This window comes from Macrobrachium rosenbergii, chromosome 36 (assembly GCF_040412425.1).
Source record: "Macrobrachium rosenbergii isolate ZJJX-2024 chromosome 36, ASM4041242v1, whole genome shotgun sequence".
In the NCBI taxonomy this organism is placed as follows: Eukaryota; Metazoa; Arthropoda; class Malacostraca; order Decapoda; family Palaemonidae; genus Macrobrachium; species Macrobrachium rosenbergii.
In genome coordinates, this window is record NC_089776.1 from 30,405,516 (window position 1) to 30,432,879 (window position 27,364).

Sequence of the window (27,364 nt, forward strand, 5' to 3'; positions counted from 1 at the left end):
GATATTTGTAGCTTTACATTTCAATATATATATATATATATATATATATATATATATATATATATATATATATATATATATATATATATATATATATATATATAATATAAATATTTATATATATTAACACATATATATATATATACATGTGTATATATAATATATGTTTTGTGTGTGTGTGTGTATGTTTGGGTGGCTATATGTGGAAACGACAAAGAAACCCCCCCTCTGGCCACCTCAGCGGGTCCTCATGAACAGGGTAGACAGCGAAATTAATCGCAGACGTTACTTTCAGGTTAAGTGGCCATAAAAACTGCAAAACAGCCGAAGTTTTCCAAAGGCCGTCATCTATCGCCCCTCGTATCCTCCCATACCGCCATATTTCTCGGAAAAAAAGAAGTTACTAAAAGCGTAAATGGCCCGTAAGAATGGGAAGGAAAATAAGGAGACCTTCCGTGGTCGTTTTTCATTTGGTGTGCCTCACTAGAACAGAAAAAATAGACAGTGAAAAGGACTCGGGAAAGACACACCAATGAATTTGTTTTGTAGGTGTTTGCAAGAGATCGTTTTTGTGTTGGCTGACACTCCTATATGGATCTAGCAATATTCCTCAGAAATATTGCTCTCCTTGTCCAGGTTGGGTTGTTGCTTTCCCGTTTATAAAATCTTTAAACCTTGCAAGTCAAAGGGTGTAGCAGGAGTCTCTTATTTCGAAAATATATTGAACTCTGCTACAATTTCCTCATACTTGCGTGCAACCACTGTTGTGTTCCTATTACTGTAATCTACCGAATACGCTCATACAAAGTTCTTTGATTTTGTGCACAGTACAAAGAAACTTTTATATAGCCTATATTTTTCATGGAAAGAATCTGCACTGTAAACATGCCCACGGTATGCAGCTATTATTCTTTTTATTTTTATCCAGCAACAGCTAGTTTTTTTTATGAAAAGTCAGTCAGTAAATTGGTTTTGCCAAACACATCTTGATATACTCGTATAAGCAAATGTATTTAGCGACAACCCTCCATGCATGAAACATTTTCATGTTGGTTTAGCCGTGGATGAAATACAATTTATGTATGATAAGTGAACTTTGAAGTCAATGGACTCTCATCTATTTCTGGCAATTTTAGTACAGAGAGTGACAGAGATTTGGAGTAAAAACAAAAGTTTAATCACTTCCGACAAATATACTGATATATGCACATAGCCAGACAGACAGATATATAAGCATGTATGTGCTTATATATGTGTCCGTGTACAAATGAAGAGGAGGAACAATTTTCACCACCTCAACAGAGACTCATAAAGAGGACAGCCAGCGATATTGATCGCAGAAGTCAATTACAAGTTGAATGGACATAAAAACAAAAAAAAAAAAAAAAAAAAAAAAATGCAGCTTCCAAAGACGGTCATCTCTTCCTATATATCTTCCCATACCGTTATATTTTACGGAAGTAAAAATTTACTGAAAGACCAAATGGCTCTTAAGAACAGAAAGAAAAATAAGATGACCTTTCTTTGGTCTTTTTTTTAGCGTACGGCACCAGAAATGAACAGAGTATTATACAGTAAAAAACACTTAGGAAGACTTAGTAACCTCCTGGTATGTGAGTGTGCCTCTGAGTATGTGCAAGCGAGTGCTTCTGCATAGTGTGCACTTAGCCTATGTATGTTTTAACGTTCAAAGTTTCTCGTTGGGAGAGTCGGTAGAGTTGTGGGCTAGCATTCGCTAGGCCCGAGTTCGATTCTCCGGCCGGCTAATGAAGAATTAGAGGAATTTATTTCTGGTGATAGAAATTCATTTCTCGCTATAATGTGGTTCGGATTCCACAATAAGCTGTAGGTCCCGTTTCTAAGTAACCAATTGGTTCTTAGCCACGTAAAATAAGTCTGATCCTTCGGGCCAGCCCTAGGAGAGCTGTTAACCAGCTCAGTGGTCTGGTAAAACTCAAGTTAACGTTCAAATAGCAAGATGTGGCAGAATTCCACACCAATACTGTTCTACTCATCGAGGCTGCATTGCGCTCCTTTCAAAATACTTGAAACGCTGCCAGTCAATGGATACTAAGCTGGAGTCTGCAACAATATACTGAACTCAATTACAACTTCCTGATACTTGCGCGCAACCAATGCTGTGTTCCTCATATTGCAATTTACCGAGTGAGCTCATACAAAGCACTTAACCGACTGCGTAATTGAATTGTGCCCGACGAATGTTTGCTCTTCAGTATGAAGGAGATGGTTTTGAGTCAAGAAAGACGTTGGCTTTAATTCTAGAAAAAATTCAAGTGCTGCTCGATATCACACAGTACCTAATGCCAATGTATTTGAGTAGCTTTCTCATTTTAGTGCGCCTTTAAATTAGAAGACATATCCATAATGTTATCCCCTGGTTTGAATAAATAATAAATGGAATAAGTACAGGAAATCAGTTAAATACTATAGTTATGAAGGATAAAAACATGCAACACGAATAAGGTGTTATCAAGTATTTTATATCCTACACCTGAGAAACTAACCTGAATCAATGAAAGATTCTGATCAATTCTGTTTCCTTCGGGTTTCATTTGACGAATATAATAGATATTGAGAATTTCAGTCGCTTCTCAGTAATTAAACAAAAGGAAGTACAAAAAGTTTTCCACAAGATGATTTGATGAGATTTGAAGACGCCTTTGTTTGGAATAATTCTGTTGATTTAATGATGAAACTACCAAAATTCGAAATACGGAGATGTCATAAATGTGCTGGAAGGTTCTTTTGGCGTCATTTACCTTCAGTAATAACGGGTTTTTATTTATATATATATATATATATATATATATATATATATATATATATATATATATATATATATATATATATACAGTATATGTGTGTGTATTATATATATATATATATTATATATATATTTTATATATATATATATATATATATATATATATATATATATATATATATATTATATCATATAATAGAAAGTAATATATAATATATATAATATAAAATATACGGCTTTTCATTGTTATTTATCTTCTCATCTGTGCCTCTGTCTCTAGTAATTTTATTTTCTGACATATCTAACAATCATCGTTCTTTGAATATTGTGTGTTTCAGTCATTACACAAAAAGCTAATCAAAAACATATGAAAGCCCCAAAACGCACTTAGCTTATCACCACAGTCGTACGAGAGCAGATTCATATATATAAGATACCTTTCAGGTCCCTTTCTCCTTCTTCCTCATATCACCTCACAATCATAAATACTTTCCATGAATCCATCATTCTCCATTTTCTCCAAATGTCCAAATCATCTATCAAAATATTATGATCATATATCAACATTTCTATCCCCTTCAGCACTGACGTCACATACAGGATGCATGCAATTTCAACTATGTATTATACATATATATATATATATATATATATATATATATATATATATATATATATATATATATATATATATATATATATATGTGTGTGTGTGTGTGTGTGTGTGTGTGTGTGTGTGTGTGTGTGTGTGTGTGTGTGTGTGTGTGCGTGTGTGTATGCGGTCATAATTTATTTGGGCTACCAGTTGTGCCTTGACTTTTCAGAAACCAATTCCAAAACGTGAGCATTCCGATCTAATGAAGAAGTCTAGGTGATGAAATTGAACAAACAATTCTGCATTCAGGCTTTTGTGAGTTTCAAGAAGTTACTGCTCAGAGGTAAGAAATGAATCGCTTTAGCATTGGGTATGCTTAAGAATTCCATGAATGCCCACAAGGCATCTGAATGAAGTTCATACAAGCTTATAAGGGTAATATATGATCTGTTGTTCGATCACGTCCACAACATAAAGCGATTATTACATCTGACACGGAAAGAACCTGCAATGCAGGCATTTCCGAGCTTTAACCATTTCTTTTTATCCAGTCACTGTGAACAACATTTATTATGTAAAAGATAAATAAATAAGTTATACTAAATAACATCATGATCCATAATCAAATGTATTCAGCATGGCTGCAACAGCTCTCCATGCATGGAACGTTTTCATACAGTGTTAGCCTTGGGTGAATGAAATTTGTATGTACTAAATAAACATCCAGGTAAATGAACTGACTCAAATTTGAAGGCAGCTTTCCTACAGAGAGAGAGAGAGAGAGAGAGAGAGAGAGAGAGAGAGAGAGAGAGAGAGAGAGAGAGAGAGAGAGAGAATAAAAATCTTTATATATATATACATATATATATATAATATATATCTATATATATACATACATATATACACACACATGTATAATATATATATATATATATATATATATATATATATATATATATATATATATATATATATATATATATATATATATATATATAATATAATATATAATATATACAGTTGTTTGGGTACGTGTCTGTCAGCCTTTGTGGAAAGGAAAGAGGTAAACGCTATTCGCCACTGCAGTATAGCCTCATAAAGTGGACAGACAGCGAAATTGATCTCAGACTTTACTGGCAGTCAAAGTGGTCATTCAAACTACAAAACAGCCGAAGTTTCCACTGACCGTCATCCGCTCTTCCGCATCCCCCCATTCCGCTATATCTTGTGGAAGTTATTTGTTACAGAACACTGAATGGTTTGTAAGAACACGAAAGGTAAAATGAGAGACCTCTCTTTTTTTTGTTCAGTATACGTCTCTAGAAAAACAATGGATACAATATCAGGACGCTGAGAGCACTGATCAATGAAATTGACCTATAGGTTTATGAGTGTCCTTCTGGTATGCAGAAGTGAACTTTTTTTACATATACGAGTTCCTTCGTTCAGATAAAAGATATTAATATTCCACATAAACATTGTCGTACTCATGGAGACTAAACTCTACTCCCTCTGGAACATTTTAACCGTTGCAAGTCAACGGATACTTATTTGAAGTCTTTTGTAATAGTAATATACTGAACTTAATTGCAACTTCCTCATTGTTGTGTGCAGGTACTGCCACGTTTCACTGTTGCAATTTAGCTAGTACGATCTCAGTTAGTTCATGTTTCACTGTTGCAATTTAGCTAGTACGATCTCAGTCAGTTAATGTTTCACTGTTGCAATTTAGCTAGTACGACCCCAGTTAGTTCACGTTTCACTGTTGCAATTTAGCTAGTACGATCCCAGTTAGTTCATGTTTCACTGTTGCAATTTAGCTAGTACGATCCCAGTTAGTTCATGTTTCACTGTTGCAATTTAGCTAGCACGATCTCAGTTAGTTCACGTTTCACTGTTGCAATTTAGCTAGTACGATCTCAGTTAGTTCACGTTTCACTGTTGCAATTTAGCTAGTACGATCTCAAGTTAGTTCATGTTTCACTGTTGCAATTTAGCTAGTACGATCTCAAGTTAGTTCATGTTTCACTGTTGCAATTTAACTAGTACGGTCCAGTTAGTTCATGTTTCACTGTTGCAATTTAGCTAGTACGATCTCAGTTACTTCATGTTTCACTGTTGCAATTTAGCTAGTACGATCTCAGTTACTTCATGTTTCACTGTTGCAATTTAGCTAGTACGATCTCAGTTAACCGACTGCTCAATCGAACTGAGCCGAGAAATGTTTGTTCTTCATTATATTGTAGCTGGAGGCGTCAAGAGGCAAGATTCGAGAAACAAATTCAGAAACAGTAAGAAATTCAATCGTTACTCGACATCCGAGAGTGCCTCTCTTTAATAAATTGAAAGTCACCATAATAATGTTCTTACATTTATTGGGAAAAAATAAAAGAATAAATAGAATGAAATCATCCAAATGCTATAACATAACAAAAGGAATCAAAATATGGGTAAAAGTAAAGTAGGTATACCTTAGTTTAACCAGACCACTGAGCTGATTAACAGCTCTCCTAGGGCTGGCCCGAAGGATTAGACTTATTTTACCTGGCTAAGAACCAATTGGTTACATAGCAACGTGACCTACAGCTTATTGTGGAATCCGAACCACATTATAGCGAGAAATGAATTTCTATCACCAGAAATAAATTCCTCTAATTCTTCACTGGCCGGCCGGAGACTCGAACTCGGGCCTAGCAGAGTGCTAGCCGACAACTCTACCGACTCGTCCAACAAGGAACTTCAAAATATGGGTAAAAATAGTTGAGAACTCAAAAGTGAAATTTAAAAAAATGAAGCGATATACAGCCTACGGTTGAAATGAGTAGTGTAAACGAAAAATAATATTAGCGCCTAATTTTCTAAGCATAAATTTAATGTATACATCGCCCAGAAATGAAACGACTAACATTTGCAGGAGTTTAGTTATCAATGTTTAAAATTTTATTTAAGGATAATGAAAAGTATAGCCCGTAAATTACTTATACAAAAAAGAAAAAGTCACAATTTTCATGTGGAATGTGCATTTAAACCCATACCATTTAATGTTGGATAAAAAAAAAAGAGCAAAAGTCTCAAACTCGGAACCATTTTCACAAATTTACGCGGAGTTTCCCGAAAACCCTTGAAAATGATCTGGTATGAAACCGGTTTATTAATGTTCTGCAGGTAGACGAAACACTGGCGTGAATTTCATTTAAGCATACAGGATTATCTTTCAAGCGAAGCAGCTGACACCGAGGGAGCTTCAGAAAAAAAAGGAGCTGGTCTCCAAAGTGAGATTAAAAGCAATATAGTTCGTCTGTGCACTCAACTCCATGATGAAATATTGCAAGAATATAGGGAGGTAGAAAACCTGCTGAATGTACAAAAGCAATTTATTTTCCATGCTGCAGAAAAGCAAGGTATAATAATGACCCATGTGCAGAACGTCTTATTTTTGTTAAATGGAACGTATATAAAGTAAAGAAAAAATATTAAAAAGAGAAACTTCCTTAAATTCTCGACCATGATCAGAAGTGTTTTAGAGAACGAGCCACTGAGTGTGTCTCAATGGTCTTGAATGCTTGATGTAAAAATCTTCAATTATTTTCTTCAAATCTATGAAAAATGCAGCAATAGTATCTTTTAAAAAATTATGCTTGCGAAAAGGTTACGGGAAGAGATTCTTGCTTTGACAGAGCGAGGAAAGCTAAGAATCATTTTCATCATTCTCCAAAAGAGTAACTTTCCAAACAATCTTATATGAGGTATGACGGACTGTTATAGAGTTTTATGTGATGAGTACAATTAATAAAAACGTTCTTCATTTAACAATGGTAACATTATGCACGCCCCAAAAGATTTGGTGGTAACACCTAGAATATCCGGATGGCTTGATTCTTGCTTGGAAAGAAATGACAGAGTTTAAAGCATTGTACACATTTTTGCCAAGCTTTCTGTTTATCTTTTTAGTTTTTTTTTTTTCCTATTTTGAGCAATTCTGTGTAAATAGGACATTGTTGCTTTTCATTTCAAATTCTGTCTATCTTTTTAGTTTTTTTTATGTTTTTATTTTGAGCAATTTTGTGTAAATGGGACATTGTTGCTTTTCATTTTATAGCTATTTAGGATATATATATATATATATATATATATATATATATATATATATATATATATACATATATATACATATATATATATATATATATATATATATATATATAATATATATATACATATATATATATATATATATATATATATATATATATATAGTCCCATTATCACAAAATTGTTTGTGATCTGCATTTCAGTAAAAAAAGTAGTATATGCTCAAAATAGGAACAAAAACTAAAAAGATAGACAGGAGCTTGGCAATTATATATGTATATACACATACATACAGTATATACGTACATACATACATACATATATATATATATATATATATATATATATATATATATATATATATATATATATATATATAGATAGATATACATATATATATATATATATATATATATATATATATATATATATATATATATATATATATATATATATATATATATATATATATATATATATATATATACTGAGATTTTAATGAGAACCAATGAATTCCGTAATTCAGAAGGAGAAACAAACCGTGATTTCAGATAGGCACGACAAATAAAAAAAAAAAAACGCGCTGGCACAGGAAACCATCTTAACGAATCAAAGGCAAAGCACCTTCACAAATTAAGTAAACTTAGTGAATGAAAATTTTACTTTTCTTCGATGAGCGAATAGAAGCAAAAATCCCAAAAGTTAAGTGGACGAAGAATAACCAGTTTTATTTACTTTCGGGATATGGATACAAAAGAAGTGAAAGAATACCCAGCAGTGGTTGATCTTGTGTACATACCATGATTCAGGATAACCTGACTGAGAAAATTAGATGTAATCAACCGAGCTGTGAAAACAGCCTTCGTATCTGGACCGATTTTAAGTGGGACAATGGAGGAGAAACTAGGCCGAGCAGTCTTTAATTAAATGACCTGAAAAGGTTATACCTGGACGTTTTCACTGTAAATGAAATAGCATTGTAGAAGGAAAATTAAGAATAATATTGATAATAATAATATAATTATTAGAACAAAGATAGTAGAAATAATATGATAACAATGGTTAAGATATCTTAAAGTAGGTAATGTTAGTGTTTAATACTAAAAGATAGCATTTGACCGGGAAAAGTGGGGAAAAATGTTCTAAAGTTAAGTTTGTTCCTATGGGAAAGATCATGACATTGAAGAAGATTTCTAAATTCTAAAGTTAACGGGAACGATCACGGTAAGACGGACGTCTGCTAACCCTTCTAATTACAAGAGAAAATCTGAAAATAAAATCTGGCAAAATGCAGCTTTTATTTTTACCTTGAGCTATCTACACATTTTACCCTGCTCACAATCTTTCTTTTATGCAGAAAAGCAGCTGAAAAGGATTTAGTTGAGGGTAACTGTCTAAAATTAAATGTATTTATTAATGGCATTAGTAATATCTGTTGAATTATGAAAGGGCTTATGTGGTTTAATCTTTATTTCATGCTGTTTGAAGTTCTATCAGGGTTTTTAACCTGAATATTTCTTTGCTTGCAAAACAAGGGTGGGTGAATCAAAATACAACTTGTGCACCCATCCTACAGATGTATTTAAATAATGAACTAATTCTAGATAAATGCTGATCATATTGTAATACCTGACACTGCCGTTTGATTTGCTTGCTTCATAATTATACTAAAAACCATTCCTTATCTTTTCTTAAGAGGAAGTCCTGAAATATGTTCTATAGAAGAAGAATATAAATACATTCATGTCGGCTTTGATCTGCTAGAGGAATGAATGATTTGAGAAAGATGTGGTTCTTCAGTTTCATGCAAAATGGTACTACTTTTTCGTAACACTGCACATGGGAAACCTCTTGACAGTGTAAAATGCTGTAGGCCTACTGAATGTCCAAGATCAATTTTAATGTCCTTTAAAGATTAAGCTATATAAAGCAAGGATTGAAGCCTACTAAGGGATTCAGAGCCGATGAAAAGTTTTTTCGGCAACACCTTTTTATCAAAGCATCGGATAAAGGTGAAAGTTGGCAAGTGTATATTTTATAACCCTACCTAATTATTGCAAGTGTTATTTACTACCTAAGTTCAATAGTTCTGGTACTTACCAGAGTAAAAGTGGGTTTCCTATGCCAGAGCCATCAAAAATCGCAGGTAAGGGTTTTGAACACAATAATGACGTTAACCTATGACGTCATAAAGCTCCAATCCACAGTGAAAGAAGTTTACATATGGGGAAAACGTCTCTTCACTGTGGCTCTGCCCACTTGGCGATGGCATATTCACTAATTGATATTAGCACCCAAGACCAAGAGAAAGGGAAGGTTTGCTCACTTTCCCCAAATATCCCATGTAGGTGGAGCTTTGTCTACTTCCTTATTGCATCAGCAGGTGAATTGCCGCAATGAGCATGTACCTCGAAGATATGTCATCGCTACATAGTTACTCCAGGCAGGAGGCAACGACATCCAATTGTAGACCTTGTCTCTCTTGGCCTTTTAATACCCATACAAGGCTTCAGCGATATCAATGATGGCGAGCAGGATTTGTCATCGTCCCCTTGATAGCATTATCATTCTCAATAATTTTATTATTATTATTATTATTATTATTATTATTATTATTATTATTATTATTATTATTATTATTTTGTGGAGGTTTCATTGCAACTTCCACAGCAGTTGTTAGGACTAAGTTGTTAGCTTGGGTTTTCTTCCATTTTCTTGATATTCGTATTGTTTCTACTTTACAAATAATTCAGTGCAAGTAGTTCATCCACATAATGAACCAGTCTATAGCTCATTTGTTAGATCTACATCTATTCAGGGCGGAATACAAAAAGACAATCCATTTTGTTTATCTCAGGTTTTGACACTATAGCCTTCTGTTTGCAGCATGTCAGAGCGGTCACTAGAAGTAGAATTTAAATGAAAAGCAATGATGCCTCATTTCCCTCAATTGTTAGAGTTGTAAAGTCAACGCCATTGTTTTATTTCAGTTAATGTAACCCATTGTTATTTTTTCTTGGTTTTTATTTATATCATATAACACCTAAACAGCGCTTGTATACTCGCTGCAAATAAAAGGTACTGGTAGGAGTCAAGATTTTGAGGGCAAGCTCCTTATTATTTACCTGCTTCAATATCAATCAAATGTAACACGATTTATATTGAAATGCATGGAAAGGAAAATATATTGAAATCAGTTTGAATGAGGAACATATTGTTATAATCACTGTGTTTTAATAGATATGTTTTAGAGGTACAAATAAAACATCTAACACTATACATAATTAATTTACAAAAATGTCTTCGTCGTCGTCACTCTCGAGGAGGAGGTCATCATCCACGTTTTCATCGTCGCTAGCGAGATCAATAATGACTGGTCCCACGCTCATGGATAATGTCCGATTTCAAGTACTCTTCCTCAAAATGACGTGTTGTCTAACAGCTCCTGCCCGCACTTTTGGGGCGGCCAAGTAACCATTACCCACCATAGAAATAATTACCTATTCACACTAGAGTAAATCTTGCCACAGGTCTTCTCGCTTCAATACAAAGTGGTAAGCCGTAGCACAAAATGCAGTCTTGCAACCACGGGGACAATTCCATATCCTGCTGGCCATTATCGAATTTGTCGAAGCCTAAATTTTTAAGCATTTAAGCATATCCATTCACCGCCTACCTGGTGGATGGGCGGAGCCTTATGACGTCATATGTTTACGTCACGAATTGTTTTAGAATCCTTGTCTGTGATTTTCTCGGTCCCGGCATCGGTGACTTCATTTTACTCTATAAATATCAAAACTATCGAACTTAGGCTCTAAATAATACTTGCAAAAATTAGGTAGGGTTATAAAATATACACTTGCCAACTTTCAGCTTTATCCGATGCTTTGATAAAAAGTTGTTGCTGAAAAACCGTGCTTCATCGGTTCTGAATCCCTCAGTAGTTGGTAAAATGTGTAGATACCAAACGGTAACAAGAAAAGCTCCCTTCCGCTAGAATTTATGCTCGAGTTCTTTGTTTTTTTTAATTAAGAATTAAGCAGGAGTTTGCCTTAGAGTGATCAAGCTTAGAAGTGCGAAATCTTCTTTGCCACCTTGTAGTCAGAAATTATTAAAAAACAAACTCATGAAAGAATACAATTAGAAAAATAAATGTTTCAAAAAGCAAATAATATTTTGCAGGACTTATAATGAAAATAAAAATTTATATAAAATGAAGAATGAAATAAAAATTGAAAAAGTGCGCGCAAGAGATGAACTGTGAATATATTCCAGAAGTGTCAAGTTCGTTTAAGAGGATTACTTCAATGTCCTTCAGTACAGGCTGATTAAGACTGTCAAGTGAGATAATATTCTTGAGTATCTGTTGCGGCCAAACGGTCTTGTGTATGATGCTTGGAACTGCAGAGAGAGAGAGAGAGAGAGAGAGAGAGAGAGAGAGAGAGAGAGAGAGAGAGAGAGAGAGAGAGAGAATATCAAAGGAGTGCTTGCAACAGAATTTGCCTGAATTTCGGTGTCACTTTGTGGCGAGCATTTGTACAAGCTTAGACGAGCGTTCGTGACCTCAGAATTAATCCATCAGCCAAACGGATTCTGCATAAACGCACCAGTATATCTGGGGACAATATTAGCTCGAAATTTCAGCAGGTCTGAATGCAAACGTTGCATGCCTCTTAAAAAAAAAAAAAAATCGTAATTCATTTTTACTGAAGATAATTGTCTTTCGTAATTATTCATAATATTCTTTTTCCCTTTATATTGTTGCTTTGAAATGCCTTCTATGGTAAATTATTAGTCTTTGGAAATATTCCAGTTCCGTTATCAAAGTTCGTCTTTGAACGCAAACTTTCAAATGATTTTTAATTAATACCGTATTATTTTTTATGCATTATCAAGAAAAGCAACAGCAATGCAGAGAAAATAAGACTTTCGTTATATATATATATATATATATATATATATATATATATATATATATATATATATATACATATATATGTATATATATATATATATATATATATACGTATATGTATATATATATATATATATATATATATATATATATATATATATATATATATATATATATATATATATGGGCTCCTTATATTTATGGTCAAAATAAGTGGAATTCTGTTTTACAGAAAATATTTCAGTCATATATATATATATATATATATATATATATATATATATATATATATATATATATATATATATATATATATATATATATATATATACACACACACACACAAACTGCTTACAGGGCGAATTTATTCCCTGCAGCTCTTACCAACACTTTAGGTCAACAATAATCTCCTTTTGCTAAGGCAGATAACAGAAAGATCTCGCCAGCCCAGATTCCTCGTGCCGCACATTCGTCATCGTTATGCAAACACTAAGATCTCCTCTTCTTCATCTCGCAATATTCCGCGGACGTCACTTGGCCCTCTTGTGGCTTCTTAGCAGACGAATACAAATCATTCCCGCGGGTCTAGTTTTGCTGGAACGTGATCTCTTGGGAAGAGGCGAGTGAGAGGGAGGGAAAGGAAAAATTCTGGCGTTGTAAAAGGCTTCATTCTGAACGTGATTTTTGTATTTGGTTATAATGCTGCATTCATAAATGGACGAAATAGAAGCTATGTAGTTTAATTTCACTTGTGGATCAAATATTACACACCATTTTTGTATTTGGTTACAATGCTGCATTCATAAATGGACGAAATAGACGCTATGTAGTTTATTTTCACTTGTGGATCAAATATTACACACCATTTTTGTATTTAGTTATAATGCTGCATTCATAAATGGACAAAATAGACGCTATGTCGTTTATTTTCACTTGTGGATCAAATATTACCCACCATTCTTTTCAAACAAAAGGCATCAAAGCCTTCTCGCTCAGTTCCACAAAACCACAAGAGCAAACACTGGCGAATGATAGACGTCAAACTTATTCTTAAATTACAAAAGAAAATGATCTTTGGAGAACACACAACTTGCTGACTTTCATTAAGGAATTCTGTCAGCCCTCAGTCTAATCAATGGGAGAAATTTAAAGTTTTTTACTCAAAAGGTATAGCAAAATTAGGCCAACAAGAATCGACTACGTTATCTCCGTTCATCATTTTGATGATGCATGTTTTTTTTTTTTTTTAATTACTGCACACTGATTTGAACAACGTAATGGATGAGAGTCCCACGTTTATCATTTACATATATACTGACAAAGAATTTTACGTATTTAAATAATTAAATTTACCTGTCATATAAAAACGGAGCGCTATAAATACTGGTTTTTAATGCTATAGTATCCAGATTGTGGATAACTCTATATACGATGTAAGCATGATTTATGAAGAAAAAAATCCTAATGAAATCCAAATATTTAAATAATAAAATAAATGTGTTTTTGGGACCTTCGTGTTGAAATGATTTCGAGAATGGAAAACACTTAACTGGGCTCAGAGGTTGAAAAAACCGTAACAAGTTTTCCATCTAACAAAAATAAAATATAGAAGAGGGACAGTAGAATTGAGTTCAATTCCAAACGATTAATTAACATCCATTCTAGAAATAAACAAGATGCGAGGCTGAACGACAAATTCCAGAAATAAACAAAATGCAAGGTTGAATAACATTCCATTCCAGGAGTAAACAAGATGCAGGGTTGAATTACAAGTTCCAGAAATAAACAAGATGCAAGGTTGAATAACATTCCACTCCAGGAATAAACAGGATGCAAGGCTGAATAACAAGTTCCAGAAATAAACAAAATTCAAGGTTGAATTAAATTCCATTCCAGGAATAAACAGGATACGAGGCTGAATGACAAGTTCCAGAAATTAACAGGATGCAACGCTGAATAACATTCCATTCCAGGAATAAGCAAGATGCACGGTTGAATAACAAGTTCCAGAAATAAACAAGATGCAAGGCTGAATAACATTCCATTCCAGGAATAAACAGGATGCGAGGCTGAATGACAAGTTCCAGAAATAAACAAGATGCAGGGTTTTATTACAAGTTCCAGAAATAAACAAGATGCAGGGTTGAATTACAAGTTCCAGAAGTAAACAAGACGTAGGGTTGAATTACAAGTTCCAGAAATAAACAAGATGCAAGGTTGAATAGCATTCCATTTCAGAACTGAAGAAGATATGAGGCTGAATTACAAGCCCTAATTATAAACGAGATGCGAGGCTGAATAACATTACAGTAGAGAAAGGAACAACATATAGTGTTGTTGGAAATCTGTTATTTCAGCGTAAAATCTTTCATTAGAAAAGGTACCTGTACAATATTTTATTCCATGCCTATTACATGCTTGGGACAAGCTCTTTATCACCCGCACAAAAGCCTGTAAGTCATAACGTTGAAAATATGCCTCCCACGGCGCAACATACACAAAATCTTTGAGAGCAAGACACAGACAAGACTGGAGGTTTCTTTCTTCCATTGAGACAATGGCACATGACACATCATTCCAGGGGAAACCAAATTTTCAAAGCTTGGTATTCTTGGATTGGTCTGGCTTCCGACAACAAACCATCAAACCCTTTTGTGAAGAGGGTTCCTTCATTTTGAATACAGGCTCACAAGAAGACTCGTTTTATTTATCCCCTCCTGAATAATGAGAGAGAGAGAGAGAGAGAGAGAGAGAGAGAGAAATGGTGTCGGGGGGTGGGGGGAGACGAAGACTGACAGACAGGCAGAGCCAGAGGGAGAGACAGAGATGAGAGACTTCTTTCAGAATATTTATGCCATTCGTTTTCAGCGTAATTGTGTTCGTTTTCCAATTTCTAATTACTTACATTAGTTTGACATTTAATCAAACATGGTGGCTTTTAAACCTTTATGTTTACAGAGATGAGACACGAAACCACTCTTTTTAAAGAAAGCTCTGAACCTCAAAGTCCCTGTGGATACAATAATCTGGACTTTCTAGATAGTGACCCCCAAGGGTTTTCGGGGTCATTATCTAGGACTAATACTTCTTGGGAAGCATTACCTTTATGATATTTACAGTCTTTTGTTTATGTTTTTACGGTAATCCCCGACGGGCTTGTACTAAACACGCCGCAAAGGTGGACACATACCGGGTTAAAACCCTTGGGGGTCACTACCTAGCAAACATCCCAATAATTGGTGAAACTTTTCATATATTACCATTCCTACAACTGCAGGTGTATGGCACCTGAAGAGATGTTTCAGTGACGTATCTCTGAAACCGAATGAATCTGTGAACATGTCAGAGAGGAAGACGCGCAGTTATCAAAATGCTTTGAAGCGACGGTAAAATTCTTGAGCACTCAGAATTTTTTTTATAAATCTCTGATGAAAAACCTGGTGGAGTTTCAGGAGAACAGCCCCTAAAACAAAACTGTTGAAGGATGAAGTATTGTGAGTTAGGAAAGCATACAAGTCGGTATCAGAAATTGTGACACCGATTTTCAGAAAAAGAGAGTAAAAGGTGTTTTATTGAAGGATACAAACACGGAGTATTGCTCCACCAGTTTGTAGAAGGATTATTCCATCTTTCGATCAGAGAAGTATGTCAAATATTAAGTGAGCCGAAAGGCAAATGGTTAGTAACCGGAAAAGGCTTCTGTTGGCCAAGCGCACAATCTTTCGAGGTACTCTGATAAACATAATGGAAACTGTAACTTCTGTAATGACTCAGAATGCACAATGCTGATATTAAATTTTTACAGTAAGGTCGCTAATGTGTTTATGTGGTTTAAAATAAGCTAAAATTAATGCGCTTCTTTCTGAATACTGATATCTAAACAAATCCTTTTACCCTTGAAATTGCCGATACTCCACATACGTTATCCTAAATGCAAACTAAATCATTCCTCCAACCTTTTACCTAATTTGGAAACTTAGCTTAAGTCTCGAATAAACTTTAGGTTACTTCCCCAAAACTTCACACAGAGAACTTTTACATCACAATATAGACCTACATGGGAAATATGTTGGTCTCTGAAAGTAACACTACTAATAAAAGATGATACCTCACACACACACACACACACACACACACACACACACACATATATATATATATATATATATATATATATGTGTGTGTGTAAATGTTCAATGTGTGTATGTATGTAGGCTATATATGTGTATATACATGATCACCAATGTTTTCACTTCTGCGATACAAATTTAGGAGTGCTGTTCAGCGGTACAGTGTGTATATATATATATATATATATATATATATATATATATATATATATATATATATATATATATATATATATATATATATATATACATACAGTATATATATATATATATATATATATATATATATATATATATATATATATATATATATATATATATATCACTGAGCAACACACTTTTGTGTCAGTCGGGAAAGTCAAAACATCACCTGCACGAGAAAAGTCTTAGGGGAAAACGTTTGGCTTCTTCGCTGGCTCTTGTCCTTAGGAAAAACATGGAGGGAGAAACGTAGATCCCGAGATCTGAGTGTAATCAAAGCAAAGATCTGAAGATAAAGTTTAATTTCCTTCTGAATGACCTCCAGGTTCTTGCTCCAAACCCCCGGAGCCCCCTGCCCAACAATTGCTCCCTCCTGCATTGTAAGAAGTAGGATGGATGACAGAGGGCTGGGTGAACCCAATTCAGTCTTCTGAGGCCATGGAAGTTTCATCCTGATGTCGTTCAGGTTCTGATTTGTGTGACATTAAATGCCTGGAATTTCATATAACGTTTTGCAGTAGAAGATCCTCTGGCTCTATTTCGAAATTGTTTTGAAATAAATGATAGAATCGTAACAGACGAATGTATATCCAACCTATATTAGATGCACATTTGGTCTGATAAATAAGCAAGGATTTTACATAATAATGCATAAAAATAAATAAAGATTGTAGAAAACGAAGAGTAATAACTGTAGTTAATGAGGACTTTTTGTATACTTTTGACAAGTATATGTAGAAGGCAACACACACATGGCATGAAATGGCCGTGAATGGGAGAGTCAGGGAATTATTTAATGATTAAGGGGAGCACTGACTCCATAAGTCCCCATTATGAAGTAAGTGCTTATAGGCTAACTACCTTATGAATGAAGGAACTTGTTTCAAATTTTTTCCACTTATTCTTAAACTTGGGAACTTTAGAAATTCGACTTCTATTTTTTTTTTTTTGCATTTGATACAAAAAAAGGTTAAAACTTTTAAAAAATAATATGCAAAAAAAAAATTTCACTCACAAAAATGAATTTCTCATGGACGAAATCAAGATATATAGTTATACTACACTCTGTACATATATATATATATATATATATATATATATATATATATATATATATATATATATATATATATATATATATATATATATATATATATATATATATAATGATGTATGTATGTATTTCAACGGATGGAACCTCTTTCCAAGCCACCTCACCCGTTTTTAGATCTGTAACGTAAATGAAAAAGAAATAAAATTAATTTCAATTGTTTTAATTACTAGAACTGTGGGTTTCCACATGCGGCTTCATAACCTCTCCTTCATTCCCCAAAATGGTTAAGGGTCCTTCATTCCCCAAAATGGTTAAGCCTAACCCTTCTCCCTGTTCAAATAACTGCCTAAGGCCTTGTTTCCCAGTGATTGTCGTAACTTCTTGGCATCAAGCAGCAGCAAGGGAGGAGCCAAAAAAGAGAATGTCAATGCCGCCCTCCATGTTAACCCTCCATGAGGTTAACTGATGCCATGCGATCTATATAGAAAATATGGTGAAGATTGACCTTTGCGCCATCTACAACAGACGCGATGTTAATCTCCGAGGTTATTTATAAAACAATGCAACGACAATCGAGAGAGAGAAGAACGCAGAACGCCACCAAGGACAATTGCCCTTACCCGTGCCTAACCCTTGAACCTTCCATGTGTTCGACCCCGAGGTTCAAACCAGTATACTTTTGTAGTGGCATTTTAATTCCCTCCTCCATCGCCAGCGCCTTATCGAACGAGAACACCATCATCTTGACGAAGGTAATGTACTGGAATAAGGTTTCTTAGTCAGTCATGATCCCTGTTATTTCTCTGTCTGATTTTCATTTATTTTCCAATGTGCAATCACCTTCAGTAATTTGTGTTGGAGCATTCAGTGTTAACGTAATCATGCATTTAGTGTTGAACTGAGTTATTTGGCACCAACTGTGCATTCCCTCAGTTCCCTTTGAGCATCTTAATATTCTTGCAAGTAACCGTCTTGCATATATTGTAGATAAGCCTCGACTGTGGAATCACTCTGCTTGAGTCCCCCCTCCCCCTTCTACCCCCACTGCGATGTTTCCTGTTATGAAGACATCATTGGCATAGAATATTTATCCTGAGTAGGATTCATTCATTTAGCATGCCCTTATTATTACATGCCCAGTAATTCGTCATTCTTCTGGTCTGTGTTTGTTATATAGGCCCTAAATGTGTAATAATTACAGTAGTTTTCTTGATAATGTAAGGAACTCCCTGCATTCATCTGTTGCCACCCAGAATCAAGTAAGTATCCCTTAGACATTCGTAGCAATATACATACACACACACATATATATATATATATATATATATATATATATATATATATATATATATATATATAATTTATATATATATATATATATATATATATATATATATATATATATATATATATATATATATATATATATACATATATACAGTATATAAATATATGTGTGTATGTGTGAAAGATAAAAAGGCCCATAAAACACTATTTGAACGTTGCAACCATATATTTTGAGCACTTCCTTCTGTGCCCGTGTTCACTGGTAAAATATGGACACATGATGTGTTACAAGAGTGTATATATATATAAAGCATATGTGGTTGTGGCATTATATATACTCTTGTAACACATCATCTCCCCATATTTTACCAGTGAACAGGGGCACTGAAGGAAGTGTTCGAAATATATGGTTGCAATTTTCAAGTAGTGTTTTATGGGCCTTTTTTATCTTCATATTATACTGTTGTATTACAATAAAAATATTAGGATATTCATATATATATATATATATATATATATATATATATATATATATATATATATATATATATATATATATATATATATATATATCAGCACAAAGTTTTTTCATAACAAAAATTCATTACTATATGCTATCAATGTAATGTAAAATAGTAGGCTATATGCTATCAGTGAGAATTTTTTTCGTACTAAATTATAAAAATAAATGCCCTAATGAGGTTAGGCCAGGACATGGTATTCTAGGAAAGGTTTGTTCCCATCGTTTTACACTCACCCTAAAGTTTTCCTCATAACCTATAAAAATATATGCTATCAATATGCATTTCCTGCATAACCTATATACGCTACCACTGTACATGTTTTCCGTTCAGATACTGAAGAAGCAAATAAACAAACAACTGCGAAGGTAAAGTAAACAAACGCTGAACAACCTAGCCTACACAAGTCACGAGCCAGACAACTCACTGCAGTAAAATCAAGCTTTGTGGTCTTATATAAATAATATATTATGAAAAATAGTAATCACTAATTAGGATACCACTAATTTGAATATCAATAATACAGGAAAACAAATCCCTTACTCTGATAGGGGCGTTATGGTGTTACTGCTATGCCAGCAGGCAAGAAAATTCCCGTTTGCTTCGTCTCACTCTTGTAACAAACTTACGAGACGCAATCGTTCAAATTTCTCCCTCATAAGGATGGTACTTCTTTTGCTTATGGCAGTGGAACTGCGTGAATGCACTATACGGTACGAAAATCCGAAAAGGAAATGCGTCACAAAGTACTTGCACATCGCTTGAACCAATACCACACACAACTCGAGATTGTTTATTGGTAAAACCCGACGCTCTGTTTGGAACTGTTACCTACTTATGTAATTTCATATTTCCTAAAATACGCTGTAAAAATATGTCAGGGAGCATAAAATATTATATGTATAATTGTTGCATTGTACACTTGAGATAAGGAGTTCAAAATATCGAGATACATAGATATATATTTACTTTTTTATATTTTGTTTAATACTTTTTTTAGAGAACGAACAAGCTCTTATCGTAGAAAATGGGTAGTTTTAGTAGGATACTGAAGTAAATTTCTCATTTTCTCCTATTCAGAATTGGCAAGTCATATATAAATAAAAAATGTACGACAATTTGTCGCTCAATGTCGCTCACAGGGCGATATCGCAGGGCGACACCGATACATATTTACTCTGATATATTTTTTGAGAGAGAGAGAGCCAGTTTTTATCGTAGTTAATGTGTATTTTAGTAGGAAACTAAAGTACATTTCTCACTTCCACCTAAAAAGTCATACAGTAATTTTGCGACAATTTTTCGATCAATGCCGCTCAAATGCCGGTAAATGCGGTGTACAAATATGTAAAAATAACCCACTTAATACATTTTTAAGCTATAATATTTCAGGACATGTTTATTTAGACATATACCAGTCCAAAACTGTAAAAAACTAAAAATCAATAATTCCTCGAAATTGGGCGATCGGCGCGCCCCTTCATGAATACAAATCAACAGTACAAAAAATACATCCCAGTGCATCATCTCTGTTGTGAGCATCAAGATATAACATACAAAATTTACCCCACAATATCCGAGGAGTACTCAAAATAATTCAAACTTCACCTGTGAAATACATGTGAATTTGTCAACCTTGAGAAACAGGACCTTTAATCTTGATAAAATTAGTTTTTTCACGATTATGCCACTGGTATTCTATAGGATTACATTTTCATCAAACGAAAGAAAAATATCTCTCTGTCTCCACTGCTTATAAAGGGCGAACTAAGCAGTAAATTAAACTATAAAAAAAACTTTCTGTTATGCAATTGTTATAATAGTTAGATTTTTGCAATAATGACATCTTTTAAAATTAGTATTCAGTAAGATGATAGAGGACATACCTGATGAAAATATAAAATAACAGGAAAAAAAGACAATCTAAAACAAAGATATTGCCAACATACAAAGAAACAACAGGATGTACGAAATATAACTGGTGCCTCAGACTTTACTGACAACTGCAGAAAAGTGTACAGTGAACTACTTGAATTCACTGTCGCATTTGCAAGTAGAAATGAAGCAGCAGTGTCCTCATTCATGGAACCGTATACCGCTTGCTAACCTTTTCGGCAATTCAGGACCGGTGTTCATGATTATGCAAATTGTCGTTCGGCTTTCACTATAGGCTCTAAATTCTGATAGAGCGAGAGATAATTTTCACCGCTAAGTCCTCCTGCCCCCATAATTTCTACTCAAACTTGCTTTCCTAGACACTAAATGGGCATCCTTGTCTAACCAGAGAGAGTAATATGCGATGATATAACAATGCTTCCTCAAAAGCAGTTTGTGCATATATTCACCTGGTTTAAATATAGTTATTTTTAGACATAAATCCTTAGGAGCCTTTTGCAGTTATGCCCAATTTCAAATTACTTGAACCTTTTTGCGTTTTTAAATTTTGTCTCATTTTTAGACTGGTAATTTAGAAAAACGATGTAAATTGCACAATAATACGAGAAAGAGCCAAATGTATCACTTTAATCTTTATCTGTATCTGAGAATCAAAGGGACATCCGTGAAGAAAAGGATGAGAATATTGTTCTAAATGATTAATATATATATATTGTATGTATATATATATATATATATATATATATATATATATATATATATATATATATATATATATATATAGAGAGAGAGAGAGAGAGAGAGAGAGAGAGAGAGATATATATATATATATAGAGAGAGAGAGAGAGAGAGAGAGAGAGAGTAATACATAAATATGCTGAAACGTGTCAGTGTATGCGCGGCAACGAAAGAGCGTCTCGTCCTAAATTAACATTAATACCACTTCGAGAACTTTTCCACACAGGAATAACAGTTTCCAGAGAGTAATTTATGTTGTACTTTGTTCACTTCAGCTCCCCTGGAAAAAGTAGATTTTGTGGGGGAAATGCGGGGAGAATATTAAGAGCCTGGGCCTGAATTGTTAAAAAAATAGGTGACCATTAGCAGTGGCTGAAAGAAAAACGGCCCTGAATTCTCATGCATAAAACTGATGAAGACTCTACTTTTCATATTTATTGTAATTTACAGAAGTGTGTCCGTTGTGACTGAAATTTAAGTAATGATGCAATGATCTGAAGAAGCTTTGCAATAAAGAAAAAGAATTTTTTATAAAATAATGGAGAATCCGTTTTTATGTATAATAAACATAAAATTTTATTATTCGGACTCATAATAAACAAGTAAAAGATGCGACTAAGTTTCTTCGGCGCAATCGAGTTTTCTGTACGGTGCATAATCAGGGCCACCGAAAATAGATCTATCTTTTGGTGGTCTCGGCATAATGCAGTATGATCCGCGACCCGTTAAACTTCAACCACGGCCCGGTGATGGTCTGTCCTATATCGTTCTCAGACGCACGATTATGGCTAAATTTAACCTTAAATAAAATAAAACTTACTGAGGCTATCGGGCTGCAATTTGGTATGCTTGATGATTTGAGGGTGGATGATCAACATACCAATTTGCAGCCCTCTAGCCTCAGTAGTTTTTAAGATCTGAGGGCGGACAGAAAAAGTGTGGACGGACAGACAAAGCCATCTCAACAGCTTTCTTTTACAGAAAACTAAAACTATGTTTTCTGATCTTCGGGGAAAACAGAAACTAGAGCAAAAATCTCCAAGGTTCTAAACCATTTTTATGTAACTAAAAGAGATTCTCTTCTATTGTCTTCAGTTACATAAAAATGAAATTCTGAAACTGAAACCTAGCGATTGTCGACACTGTCTATGTTTCCAGGCAGCCGGAACGTTAGGCTGAATTTCATTTACGCCCACAGGATAATCTTTCATGCGAAGCAGATGGCGTTAGAACAACTTCGCAAAATATAAAGCTGGTCTCTGAAGTAAGTTTGAAGCAATGTCGTTTATTCATGCACGCAACTCCCCGCCAGGTGGGATGAAGTAATACTGGACGAAACTGACGTGCAGATAATATGAATGCAAGGGTAGGATCTATTAGTAAATAACCAATGCCCAGAAAAAGATACAGGGGAGGTGGAAATATTATAACAGCAGACCGACAGACCAGTTTACTGAGTGATCTATGGAGGATTGTTCAGTAACTGTATGTGGGATTAACAATTTATTTTTTCCCCTATATTTACGAAGTTACAGATTTTTACACCGATAAATTTTCTTCTAAAACATATTCAGTAAAACGCATTTTATTTATACTTGAGTAGTTAGTTTCTCTTCATGAAACATCACTGTGTAAGAATTATATGCACCGTTTTCCTAAAAAAGATTTCATCCGGCTGGAAATGACGAAAAGTAAAGGGTCCTGAAAGGACAACTTTTTTGTGTGTGTAGTTGAACCTTATTTGAAATCCCTATTATATAATGATTTATCATATGATGCATTATTTAATAATTCACAATCTTAATGATTTGAAAAGCTCTTATGAGGCGAATAAAAAGTCCATTTAGTTGACTAGAATATTTCCACATAATTTTAAGATAAATGTAATGAAAAGAAGACAACTAAATACCAACAAGAAGTAAAATATGACTAAAAATTCTGACAGCAATGATCCCAACAAAAACAGTACCCAAAGTTAAATAACCTTCAAACAATGATGACAAAATAAATTTGGTGCTTTCGTATAACATTGCTACTTCCAAACACACAAACATCAACCCAATTAACGCACCCAGAGAAAATATTCAACATTCCACACAAAAGAAACAGGAAATAATCGCATTCTTCTCTCGCTGATATAACGGCATCCATTAGAGATAAGTTCGCTCATTAAATCAGGAGGCTGTGTCCTTTCCCCAATCCTACAAAGTAGACAGAGCGTTTCCTTTATCCCTCTGCCAATGTAAACATTAAACAGATGCTATAGCCATCGTTTAATTTTATGGGAAGGGCTGTGAACACTATCCAATGAAAGTAACGTTTCCATAAAAATAAGACACGAAGGTAGGTGGTATTTAACCTTTATTCAAACTCATAGCAAATCAACTCCTTTCTCGGTAAAGAACAAGGGCATTCCAGCATTTCCTAGGAGTAAATTCACCATCAGTCACTGTCACTATATATTTTCCTCTGCAGCGTATTGCTCACAACTTTATATAATCACTTTTTCTTCGCCTTCAATGAAAAATCTGAAAGCAATCGCTCACTCCAGATGCTGATTCCTGAGGATCTCAAACGCACCCATTTATCTTCATTCGTTGAATGTCTTGATATCATGGCTGAATCGACGTTCTCGGCCAATTTCATTATCTTCTTGAAACGAATGATTATGCTGTTTGCTTACTTTTCATTTATTAACTCTACTTTATTCCTATAAGTTCATAAAAAATTTTTCTGATTATTAATATTGCTAAAGGTTTTACTATTAATTTTATTGGAAACAATTAGGCTATGCAATAAACTTTCTATAAAGTTTAGTTTCCGTGCTAGTGTGAATCACTGGTTTACTTCGTCATTGGCAAAATTTTTATTCACTCATTTATCTACGTCATCCTAAAAGGAGATTATATATATATATATATATATATATATATATATATATATATATATATATATATATATATATATATATATATATTGGGTATATATTTCTATTTGGGCATATTCTTCAGTTATATAATTTATTGAATGAATGGCATTATTCAGACGAACAAAAGCAACTTCTAGAGCTTGGCCTGAATTGCCCCTCACCAAAAAGTCCCACGAGGAAGAAGAACGACTCAAAATAGCTACAAAATTCCGGCTCCCTCTTAAAGCCCATTGAAGATAACTCTAAAACCATTAGGGGGGAAACTCGCGGGGAAGCCGACCGCCATCGAGGCAATTACAGAAGATATATATCGTCACCGCTCGCCTGAAAGAAGCAGCCCGCCATCTCCGAGAATACCTGGATACCATCATCATCAGAAAAGGTGACAAGACCGCCATCTACGTCATGAAACGCGAGGAATATTACGCTGAAATAGACGGCATCCTTAATGAGCCTTCAAAATTCCAGCCCCTGAACAAGGATCCTTACTGAAGCCTGATGAGAAACCTGAATCCAATAACTAAGAAGTTAAATTCTGGTAATGGATCAATCATTTTACCTGTGATGATCGGGGATTACGGGCCAGGGTATTATTACGGCACTGTCAAGACCCATAATGCCTGTAATTCGTTGCGCCCTATAATTGCCCAAGTTATCTCTCTAACCCTATCGTATGAAGTAGCCAAGATACTGAATAAGACCATTTCTCCTTACGTCCCCGAGGGGTACTCGGTAGTTTCGCCGGTAGAGTTCACCAGTATTTTGAATACTGCGTCTCCAAGTTCAACCATTGCATCTTTGAATGTAGGAGTCTATCCACCAACCTACCGGTGGACGAGACCATATATATCATTTTAAGAAGAATTTACCCCTCGGATGCCACGCCCCTTGACATACCAACAGATGCCCCTCGACGTCTCCTCCAAATCTGCACTGAGGTGGCCCCCTTCCTCTCACAGAGGTGAATTCTCTCAACAGGTAGGTGATGTCGCTAGGAGATCCCTTCTAGGTGTCCTTTTGCTAATATAAACATGGCAGATGTCGAGGAAAGAACCTTCAGTTCCTATCCTACATGTAGGCGATATCTTCATTGTTACTGATAGTGGCGAAGAAGCCACCTGTCTATAACATGCCTTGAAGACGAGCTCTTTCCTAAGCTTCACCATCGAACAGAGCTTTGGATCTCGACTTCCTTTCTTGAATGTAAACGAGGAGAAGAGAGAAGTTGGTTACAATATCACCGTGTACCAAGGCGACCAATAAGGGCCAGTGCCTTAACGCCCATGAGGAGTGTCCTGTAAATTTAAAAAAAAAATGCCCAGTGGAAGCTTAGTATGTAAGAAGTGCAATTACGCACTGTTCCTCACGGGAAGACACTCATGCGGAGCTTGAACGTGTAAGGCAGCTCCTTCCTGATAACGGATGCGACAACAGTCTGATAGAAAGCTGCAGACGAAAACAATTGGATGCGTAAGCCAGCACCCCAGCAACGACGCCTACCTTGACAGAAAACGTGTCATATTATAGACCGGCAATCATATCCAGTTTAAGGATGAGGTCAAGCCTTATAACAAGGGTAATTGCTAACGCTGCCAGGCATACAAATCATAATGATAGTGCCCCTCACGAGCTTACTGCCGCCAGAACCTAGTTAACACCCTCGTAATGAGAAGTATCACCGCCCCCCGTAGGGAGATGTAGGAGTCGCCCAACGTAGCATATTAATTTAAATACACCGATGGCATATCTCAAGCCCACAGTAATTGCTACATAGGTCGCACCACTACCTCTCTACGCAGACGATTGCAAGCCTACGGCAACCTAGGGGCAACATTCCAACATTACACAGAAGCACGCGACCATAAACCGAAACTAGAAGAATTATTACAGAAGCTCGGTTACACAGATTGCAAATAACGGAAGCCACTGGTATAAATCAATAATGGCCTGCACTGAACATACAAAGGAACACGGACTTCCACCTCCTTTCTGCAAGGAAACCACAAGGCATCTGTGAGAATCCAAAGGGAAAAACGAGTGACAGAACACACACCAATATGACATTAAATACAAACAGCGGTGCAAACCAAAACTATCGGCCAGAGACGGCAATCACGCCCTCTCGCACGCCTTTTTGTTGCAACCCGCTATATATATATATTATATATACATATATATATATATATATATATATATATATATATATATATATATATATATG

General features: G+C 34.8%; 1 protein-coding gene across 1 annotated transcript in view; it reads left to right on the forward strand.

The window, feature by feature from the left end:
• LOC136824981 (trichohyalin-like) overlaps nt 1-25,635 on the forward strand; it is an 80,812-nt gene extending 55,177 nt beyond the window's left edge. Inside the window, exons 11-12 of the mRNA XM_067080967.1 lie at nt 23,413-23,478; nt 25,399-25,635. Coding sequence (XP_066937068.1) covers nt 23,413-23,478; nt 25,399-25,635 — 303 coding nt within the window. The remainder of the gene's footprint in view (nt 1-23,412; nt 23,479-25,398) is intronic.
• Nucleotides 25,636-27,364: the final 1,729 nt, after the last annotated feature.